A 10,017-nucleotide genomic window follows, 5' to 3' on the forward strand; every position below is an offset into this window, starting at 1 on the left:
TGCGTGCGTGGTCCGCCCCCCCCCTCTCGCCCCCGCCGGCCCCCCCGCGCCCCCCAAGGAGTGGCGCCCCCCCCCCCCCCCCCCCCAAGAATCGTGACCATCCCTCGGCCCTCTGGCCTTCCCCTCGACGCCGGGACAAATCCCCTCAGCCCCACAAGACAGTGACATCTTCACGCGGCTTCCCTGGACAGTGACAGGCCTTGCACCGTGCGACATCCATTCCTCCTGCTTTACCCCCACAGCTGACTCTTCACAGACCTTCCACAGCCCCCGCACCCGGTGGTACCATCTCCTAGGCCTTGATGTCTCCCCCTCCCTCCGCAGGGAAAACCCCAGCAGCCCCTCATGCCTCTGCACTTGAACCACAGAGTAGGCCTAGTCTCAGCTTTCCCTTATCCCGAAGTCTGTTTCCCTCTCTACTGGCTTCTCCTCGGAGACAGACGTCTTTCCTTTAGGGATTCCCACTGCTGTGGGATCACCTGAGTAAAGTACTAGCGATTACTGCTAGCTATTCTGCTAACTAAATATTCCATTCCTGTTCGGGACCTGCACCTCTGGTTCTAGTACCCTGAGCTACTTACTACTACTACATACCTGTAGACTTGGTCCTTGCTTCTACCTCCATTTTGTGGTTTCTCTCTCAGCTTTTTCGGAGCTGTGAGGTGCGACTATGCCCATATCACTTTGACAGACTTGTCATTTATCTTGGGTTTATTTTCCAGTTTAGAAGTTTTGTAAACTAACCCCTATGAAATTAATACCAGAAAATCAAGAACGAAATTAACCCCCTTTCACAAGCAGTCTAAATTAGTTTGACCCAAATAATTTGAACAATTGAGGCCTTCTGCCATCCCTGCCCCTTGCTTATAAATACTCAGGCCAGAAGTGAGTTACTTGGTAGATCTGAAGTCACAGTTCAGGTGGAAGGATTAAAGCTATACACACATTTCTTATTTTTATTGCACTCTGAAATTTTTTGAAAGGAGGGTGATCAGAAATAGCTGTATTAGGGGCTAGAGAGATCTTGGCCCATACTGCTTTTCCAAAGGACCCAGCTTGGATCCCAACGTGCCAGGCAGCTCACAATGGCCTGTAACTCTGGCTCCAGGGGACCTGGCACCCTCTTCTAGCTTCCTCAGGCACCTGAACACACATGGCATACAAGGAGACAGAAAAATAAAAAATATGTCATGGACTGTAATAAGCACTTGGGTCATTGAAGTGTAGTTTTCCTTGTTCCTTTGCCTGCTTCTCTGACTGCCTGGAAAGGTGTGCCTGCTTAGGTGACATTCTTGGGTCCATGTGGGGCCGAGGGCTTTCCTTTCTCACCCCCCCCCCTTTCCTGAAATGTGTAGACTTGGAGGTTTTTGCTCTGCTACCTTCTTAGAAGGATAATGCTTCAAAGACTGGGTTTTAGAGTTAAAGGTTGTGCCTGGGGGCCCCAAGCCTGAGCCAGCTGGAGTAATTCTTACCACCATTCCAGTTCTAGCAGGCCTCCCCATTGACTCACTGGCTGAAGCCTGAGTGAGAGTCTACACAGGAAGAGGCTGAAAAGGATCCCGGTGGAGCTCAAGCACAGTGACGATAGGGTGGGGGTTACTGTCTCAGTCACTGAAAAGGGAGGGTCAAAATGGCCTTAATCCTGGACCCCAGGCTCTCCTAACTCCTATCCAGTGTGGGATAAACAGGAACTGGAGCCTGGCTGAGGGGGAGGGGCTTGCCTGGGAGAGCTGCTGGGTCACTTGGTAGAGGACTGAGTCAGGAAAAAATTAAGCCTGTACAGTCCCACAGGGGACTTTGGCAGGAGTTCTGAAGATTTCCCTTACCCCGCCCCCATCTCTCCTACCTAGGACTGTTCTCAGAGCAATGGGTCACAGAGACTGAACTGCTACCATGATTGGAGGCTTATTCATCTATAATCACAAGGGGGAGGTGCTCATCTCCCGGGTCTACAGAGATGACATCGGGTAAGGCCCCTGGCTGAGCCAACTATGCCCTCATCAAGCTAGCCCCTCTGCCCCAGCATGCAGTATAGCCTGGTTCCCATTGGACACTGGCCTAGCAGCTAGGCTCAGATCTGCAAAATGACACTCCCCCTCCCCCAAGCCTCAGGAACCCCTGCCTTTCTTGCCTCCTGTGTCTTAGTTACAGGCCTGGTTGCTGAAGATGAGTGTTTTTTGTCCTGTCAGGTTTTTTTGTTTTTTTGTTTTTTTTTCCTTTCTGGAGGGAGCACTATCTCCAGTGGGTGGAGCTAGTGTCAAGCTGGAGTTACTAATCCCTCTAAATCTTGCTTTTAAAACCCTTCTCCTGTTGAGAGCCTGCCTTCCCTAGGTTCTCTTAAAAGACTAGTCTGTTGACCCGTCTGTTTTCAGTTCCTCTTGGCCTTTCCTGGTTGTGTGTAAGCTTGAGGCCATGCTGCTCTTTGTGGTCCATATGAATGGACCAGGGTAGCTGTGACCCTTGTACCCCAGGTCCCTTATAAACCACAAAGCTCACACAGCCTTGCTTCTCACTGTGCTTCTTGCTCTGGTGGTGGTCACAGAATAGGCCTGTTGCAGTGCTCCTAGCCTCTTGGTTCCCTGGCTGATGGACTAGCTTGATGTGGCCTTTGTGGCTGTTGATTGGTTGGTGGGTTGGTTGGTACTAGACTGTCTGTTCGTTGGCTGAGCTAGACTTTGTGGTAATGCCTGGCCTGAGTGAACCTGGCTAGCTGAACTCTCTCGTGTCCCTCCATCTCCTGTGGACCTGGTTTATACCAAGACTGGGCCTCATGACATCTTGCATGCCTTAGTGTGCTCTCCACCCATGTGCCTGTCTGACCTGTTTTGCCCCTGTGGTGTGTGCTGTCCTCCTTAGTTTGTTGTGTCTAACCCTCTCTCTCCTTGCTGTCACTCTCCTCTTGCTGGCGTCATTTCTCTCATCCCATCTCATTGGCTGCTGTAGCAATAGGTAAGCAGCCTGTCAAGCTGCCACCCAGGTACAGGCAGATAGGGGGCCCTGCCCCCATTGTTTTTCATTATCTTTTTTTATCCCCTGAACTTGACCCAGAATTGGATCTTGGGCACAAGTGGGTGGGCATAATCCATAGCCCCTTGGTACTTCTGACCCTATAGATTAGAGCCTTTTCTGAGGTCACACTAGCTCTGTCCAGTTTCCAGAAGAGTTGGCTTTCTTCACTGGTGGGTTCACTAGAGATCGCTTCCTCTTCAGGGCCTGGGACTTCCTGGGAAGCTAGAGCAATGAATAGCTGGGGTATAACTGGGAAGTTGAGGCCAGTCCTGGGAGTCACTTCAGTAAAACTACATCTGCGCTCTCATCATTGCCACTTGAATTCCCTATTTCTTACGGGCTTCATTTGCCTGCCCAACACAGACCCGCTTCCCGTGGCCCCACTGGTTTAGACCGTGGCAGTTAAATATGTGTCAGATTTCAGTAGTGTGGAGGGTGGAGCTGCTAGTAGCTGTATTTGATCTTTATGGGGTGAGGTTGATCTTTCGATGCTGAGCAGCCTCTATGCATCCTTTTCCCTCAGGAGGAATGCAGTGGATGCCTTTCGGGTCAATGTTATTCATGCACGGCAGCAGGTGCGCAGCCCTGTCACAAACATCGCTCGTACCAGCTTTTTCCATGTTAAGCGGTCCAACATCTGGCTGGCAGCTGTCACCAAGCAGAATGTCAATGCTGCCATGGTCTTCGAATTCCTCTATAAGATGTGTGACGTAATGGCTGCTTACTTTGGCAAGATCAGCGAGGAAAACATCAAGAACAATTTTGTACTCATATATGAGCTGCTGGATGGTGAGGCGGGTGGTGGGGGTAGGGAACAGTGGATGGGACTGATGGCCTTGGTGGAAATTAACCTAACTGGGTGGGACCTGGAGGCCAGAGCAGGTCTGAGATTCCAGTGTACTCTGAACTTTGTTTCCTGAGTATCTGGTCTCTCGGGTTACAATCTCTATGTCCTTGAGATGGCCAGATCAAATACAGACATAAAGGCTGTTTTGAAGTAGAACCCAAGATAAGGTAAGGCAGCCGGTGGGGTGGGACGTTTAGGCCTTTCTGGGGGCTAGGAACTAGACTAAAGTTTGGTGGCTGAGCCTCCCATATTAGTCCTCTGATCTTTGTGGTTTGGGCCTTAGTTCAATGACTGTCCTCCCAGCTTTCCATCTCAACAGCTACATCAGAGCCTGGGAGAGAGTAGGATCCTAGAGGTCTTGGACATTCTCCTATTTCCTTCTTGTCATATGTGAGTGCCTCTCCTTTACCAACATCTGTTTTCTAGGGAAAGTGAGGGCTCATGGTTTCTTAGCCTCTCACCCACTGACCATTGTGATGCTTCTCTGTGGTTTCTCCATTTGGAAAAAAAACAAAACCCAAACATTGTTTTCTTAAAGGATAAATGGTACGCTGACTGCCACAAAGCTTGCTTCAAAGGATTCCATGCAGGCATCACGATCTGTGCTTCCTAGACCCATGCTTGCCAGAGGAAGGACTAGATGAATGAGTCTTTGATTTTGTCTAGGGGCTCATAATTCTCTTTCTTTTTTGCCTTTTTGTTTTGTTTGTTTTGTTTTTGCCTGTTTGTTTTGAAACAAGGTCTCACTATGTAGCTCTGGCTGGCCTGGGACTCCCTATGTAGACCAGGCTAGTCTGGAACTTTCAGAGATTTACCTAACTCTGTATCCTGAGTGCTAGGATTAAAGGTGTGCATCAACATTCCCTTCTTTTTGTAGAGATTTTGGACTTTGGCTACCCACAGAACTCAGAGACAGGAGCACTGAAAACCTTCATCACCCAGCAAGGCATCAAGAGTCAGGTACTTAAATTGTACAGACTGGAGAGATGGCTCAGTGGTTAAGAGCACTGGCTGCTCTTCCAGAGGACCCGGGTTCCATTGCCATCACCAATACAGCAGTTAACAATCATCCATAATTCCAGTTCCAGGGGATCTGACACCCACTTCTGGACTCCACAGGCACTGCATACACAGTTGTACTTACACATGCAGGCAAACATTCATACATATAAAATGAAAATTTTTTAAATTAAAAATAAATAATAGCCGGGCATGGTGGCACATGCCTTTAATCCCAGCACTCGGGAGGCAGAGGCAGGCAGATCTCTGTGAGTTCAAGGCCAGCCTGGTCTTCATAGCGAATCCAGGCCAGCTAGAGCTACGGGGAGACCCTGTTTCAAAAAGACCAATAATAATAATAATAATAATAATAAACCATACAGACTATGGTAGGGTGGAGCCCAAACTCCTTTCATACATATTGGCCCCCAGCTTTATCCAAGCTGACTCATGAGCCTGCCCTTGACAGGAAGTGTGGGCCTCAGCCTCCTGCTATGACTGCAGGCCTGTTTTGTTCCTACCCCAGAAGCTGTCAACTCAGCACCTTTATCACCAGGAATACAGTTCACCCCATTTCCTCTACACTGAGGGCAAGGGTGTGGGCTGCTCTGGAGGCCCTGTGTTCCTAGGGAAAAGAGCACATGGGCTCTCCTCTTCCATCTAAGCCTCATATCATTCTTTTCTGCCTACCTTGCTGCTTCCTGTTGGAACCTTGCTGGCCCCGTGGCCTCTAGCATCAGGTAAGTTGTTCCCTTGCTATTTTCTACAGACCCTGCCCTGTAAAGGTTGTGAGGGAAGATGGGTTGCAGGGTGAGGACTAGAAAGAAGAAAGATAGGGTTGGAGTATGGAAAGAGGGTGATTGAAAGGGGAAAGGAGTGAGGCCATTGGCTGTTTGTCTTTGTTCCCAAATAGACAAAAGAAGAACAGTCCCAGATCACCAGCCAGGTGACTGGGCAAATTGGCTGGCGGCGGGAAGGCATCAAATATCGCCGGAATGAACTCTTCCTGGATGTTCTGGAGAGTGTAAACCTGCTTATGTCTCCACAGGGTGAGAGCCTTATCGTGATTCCATCTGAACGGGTGGGGTAGGATTCAAGGCCTGTCTGCTTGACATGGCTGCTCCTGTTTTTCTGTTTTACCACCAGGGCAGGTGCTGAGTGCCCATGTATCAGGCCGGGTGGTGATGAAGAGTTACCTGAGTGGTATGCCTGAGTGCAAGTTTGGGATGAATGACAAGATTGTCATTGAAAAGCAGGGCAAAGGCACAGCTGATGAAACAGGCAAGAGGTACTGGAATCTGGGGAGCTAGAGGGAAACTGGGTGGGTAAGCCTTGGAGAATTCAGTGTAGCCTAGTGAAATTTCTTTTGGACTTCCATTTCTGCTGGAATTTCAAACCGTCTTTCCAAGACTCCTTGGTGAGTTATTCTTGGCATCAGTAACAGGAGAGATGAAGGAATTATCATTACCATACAGTAGTCCTCAGAGAGGAAGCACCTTTGTTTGGTCCCCAGGACTAAGACCTCATCTGATAATCTCTGCCCGTGTGCCTGAGACACCTGTGTCTCCAGCAGCAGGGCTCTCGGGTGATAAGAACTTGAAAGGTCTCCCTCATCCCAAACAGTAGGGTAAGACTCCCACATCAGAAAGCTGCATTCAGGCAGCTTTCCATAACCTATGGGGCTAGCCTGGTGTGCTGTGATCTCGGCCTGACACCTGCCATTCCTCCTGTACCAATGAGGAAAGTTGTGCTTCTGCTTGTAGTGGGAAGCAATCAATCGCCATTGATGACTGCACCTTCCACCAGTGTGTGCGACTCAGCAAGTTTGACTCTGAACGCAGCATCAGCTTCATCCCACCAGACGGAGAGTTTGAACTTATGAGGTACCGCTGGGGTGTGAGGAGGCAGGGGTGCTGCTGGAAGAGGTAGGATAAGGGAGTCGGACAGGCCCTGTGGTATCAACTGTGTCCTCCACCTCCAAAGGTATCGTACTACCAAGGACATCATCCTTCCTTTTCGGGTGATCCCACTAGTTCGGGAAGTGGGACGCACCAAACTAGAGGTCAAGGTGGTCATCAAGTCCAACTTCAAGCCCTCACTTCTGGCTCAGAAGATTGAGGTGAGGACAGAAGGCCTGGAAAGGAAACCTTTGTCTCAGGGAATAAAGACAGCTGCTATTGGGTCTTCAGAGTTTCCTGACAGTTGTGTTCCTTCTAGGTGAGGATCCCAACCCCACTGAACACAAGCGGGGTGCAGGTGATCTGCATGAAGGGGAAGGCCAAGTACAAGGCCAGTGAGAACGCCATTGTGTGGAAGTGAGTCTTTCAGGGGCACAGCAGGGCTGAAGACCCCTTAGTGTACCTTCCTGTTTGTTAAATTTCACCTTCTGTCCTCTCACATGGGGTATAGGGTGAGAGATGTGTGCCTGCTTCTCCAGGAACTTACACTTGGACTGTCAGCCCTTACATTGTGTCTGTGTGCACTCAAGTTCTTGTATGTGTTTTTCAAGAGCATTTTTCACCAGGTATGGGTGTCCACACCTTTAGGGAATCAGAGGCAGGCAGATCTCTGTGAGTTTGAGGCCAGCCAGGGCTATACAATGAGGCTGTCTCAAAAACAGCAACAACAAAAACAAAAAATATTTTGTGCTTGCCTTTGTTATATATCTGAAGCGGACAGTCAGGTAAGGGAGAGCTTACCCATCCATCCAAGTAGAAACTGCAATTCCAAGTGCTGAAGGTGTAATAAGTGGTTATCAGGGTCCTGACTGCCGTTCTTATCCTGGTACCTCCCACAAGCTCCTGGCTTCATGCTCTCTGCTTAAAATGAGCAATCTCCTCTTTGAAATTTCTCCAAACCACCACAGGCAATTGCTGCCCGTTACCCCTGTGTTCCTAGGATCAAGCGCATGGCAGGCATGAAGGAATCACAGATCAGCGCAGAGATTGAGCTTCTGCCCACCAACGACAAGAAGAAATGGGCTCGACCCCCCATTTCAATGAACTTTGAGGTATGGCAGGGTGTGAACGCTACAAGAGATTGTTCAGATCAGTCTCTGCACCTGAGAGATGAGGAAGGAGGCTTAGAATGGAGAAGTGTCTTGAATTTACAGATCCATTCTCCTTCAAGCCTCTTAATGGAAATTGGAATTACGTTGAAAAACTTTGGAACTTTCTGAACTTGACACAAAATAATTCAGAAAATTTCAGATTGTTTGAATGCCAGATAAGACAATTTCCTCTACAGATAGGACAGTGAGCTGACTGCTTTGTGTGCATTAGACATCTAATTTTCTTCACTTTTTCAAGTCCTTAATACTGCAAAGGATAAGTATGTTCTAAGGCAGTTCTTTGGTTACAGTTGGTTAAAGAAATTGGTTCAAATTACGACATCTGGCACCTGACTTCAAACACAAATTTATTTCTAATTATTCTTGGATAAGTTTTCTTTAGAAACCTCAGTGGACTCCCAACCATCCCAGTTTCCTTCAGTTGCTTCAGAAACACCTGTGATAGTGTAAGGGCCCTGAGCTGTGGAACTTACTAGAGTAGAGCAGCTGTGAGAAAGCCAAGTTCCTAACAAAAGCTGTCCTCTGCCCAGGTACCATTCGCACCTTCTGGTCTCAAGGTGCGCTACTTGAAGGTATTTGAACCGAAGCTGAACTACAGCGACCATGATGTCATCAAATGGGTGCGATACATCGGCCGCAGTGGCATTTATGAAACCCGATGCTAGCTCCTGGTGGCAGTTAGCCCACCTCCCCATCCACCCTTTTCCACAGGTCCAGGGTGCCTCCAGCCCCCCAGCCACCACACATAGGTGTCTCCTCTCTCCTGCTTTGCTGCCTTCCCTTTATGCCAGCCCCTGAGTATAGGTCTGAACCAACCACATCACAAGTGGGACTGGTAAAGCAGTCCCTGGGCTTCCTGGGCAGGGTGGTTTTTGAGGCTTCTGCTCTTCCATCTGTCCTGGCTTAGTACCAGGCCCTTAGTTTTGTGACCAAAGCCAGGTGGGCCCCCTCTCCTCTCCACCCCTGTGGCCGAACCTCTGTGGTAGGAGGGTTGACTGTCCCTCACCTCGGAGCTTCCCCAAAGGCCAGTAACAGATCCCCAGCCTTCAATCCCTACTCTACTTTGGGATAGTGTGAGCTTCGTTTTGTACACGTGTTGACTTCGTCCAGTTATAAACCCAATAAACTGTAGAATGGAGTTGTTGGCTAAGTGTTAATGTGGAAACTATAAGGGGAGGGGAACTGGTGGGCCTGTCATCCCCATAGTTTCTCATTACTGGTTTTGAGTAGAATTTCTATTCTGAATGTTCTCAAGGCTCTATCTTAAAATCTAGTTGTTAGGTCCCTCTGGGGCCTTCCAAGTCCCCTTCTCAATGGTGTTAGTTGGTTCTGGCTCCTCTGAAAAAAAAAAAATGCCTCAAGGACAAGTACCACCACCTTAACTCATTTTTAGATTGGATTTTGTTTGTGTTGTGGGTAAGAATTTCGGTTTTTTGAGACAGGGTCTTGCCAGGTGTAGGCCTGGCTGATCTGAAATTCATTATGTAGACCAGGCAGGCCTTGGACTTTGATTCCCCCTGCCTGTACCAAGTGCTGGTATTACAGAGTTGTGTCTCCACTCCAGATTGTTTGCTTTGAGCAGGATCTGGTAGTGTAAAGCCCAGCTGGCCCTGAATTCAGAATCCTCCTGCCTCCACCTTCCAAGTGCAGTATTGCAGGTGTGCAGGTTTTGTTTTTGAAGCACAGAGACCAAGCAAGGCTTGTATTTATTCTTGCAGCCATCTTGAAAAACTGACCTTAATTCCATCCTTTTCTCATTTAGCCTAGGTTCCTGAGTCTTGATATATGATGGCCAAAGGAAAGATTTTGTTTGCCCCATGCATCTTACCAAACTCCTCTGATGGGTATCTCCATCCCTCTAGAGCCCTTGAGGGGAATGAATGTCCCTTGTATCCTGTGGTTTTGTTAGGACAAAGAAGAACACAGGCTTTGTTAGTGTACTTGGTTTCAGCTTTTTTTTTTTTTTTTTTTTTAGTTTTTTAGTTAGAAGATGGAGTTTATTATAGAATACTATTAGGCACATTCAAGGGTAAGAGTGGACACTGACTAAAGGGGACAGTGCAGAAGAGAACAGAGAGTGGCCAAAGACAAT

At 48.5% G+C, this 10,017-nt stretch overlaps 1 protein-coding gene across 2 annotated transcripts in view; it reads left to right on the forward strand.

Moving 5' to 3' along the window:
* The window catches only part of Ap2m1 (adaptor related protein complex 2 subunit mu 1), a 9,844-nt gene extending 781 nt beyond the window's left edge, over positions 1-9,063 (forward strand). The window contains exons 2-12 of one of the 2 annotated variants that reach the window (XM_008831270.3): positions 1,851-1,967; positions 3,533-3,798; positions 4,734-4,816; positions 5,590-5,595; positions 5,769-5,904; positions 6,002-6,143; positions 6,619-6,738; positions 6,839-6,974; positions 7,073-7,170; positions 7,754-7,865; positions 8,456-9,063. In XM_008831270.3, the coding sequence (XP_008829492.1) occupies positions 1,894-1,967; positions 3,533-3,798; positions 4,734-4,816; positions 5,590-5,595; positions 5,769-5,904; positions 6,002-6,143; positions 6,619-6,738; positions 6,839-6,974; positions 7,073-7,170; positions 7,754-7,865; positions 8,456-8,590 (1,308 nt within the window). In that variant the 5' untranslated portion in view covers positions 1,851-1,893 and the 3' untranslated portion in view covers positions 8,591-9,063. The remainder of the gene's footprint in view (positions 1-1,850; positions 1,968-3,532; positions 3,799-4,733; positions 4,817-5,589; positions 5,596-5,768; positions 5,905-6,001; positions 6,144-6,618; positions 6,739-6,838; positions 6,975-7,072; positions 7,171-7,753; positions 7,866-8,455) is intronic. The other variant, XM_017797679.2, reaches the window with a different exon arrangement.
* The last annotated feature ends 954 nt before the right edge of the window (positions 9,064-10,017 follow it).

Source organism: Nannospalax galili, unplaced genomic scaffold (assembly GCF_000622305.1).
Source record: "Nannospalax galili isolate Female #2095 unplaced genomic scaffold, S.galili_v1.0 scaffold315, whole genome shotgun sequence".
NCBI classification, from domain to species: domain Eukaryota; kingdom Metazoa; phylum Chordata; class Mammalia; order Rodentia; family Spalacidae; genus Nannospalax; species Nannospalax galili.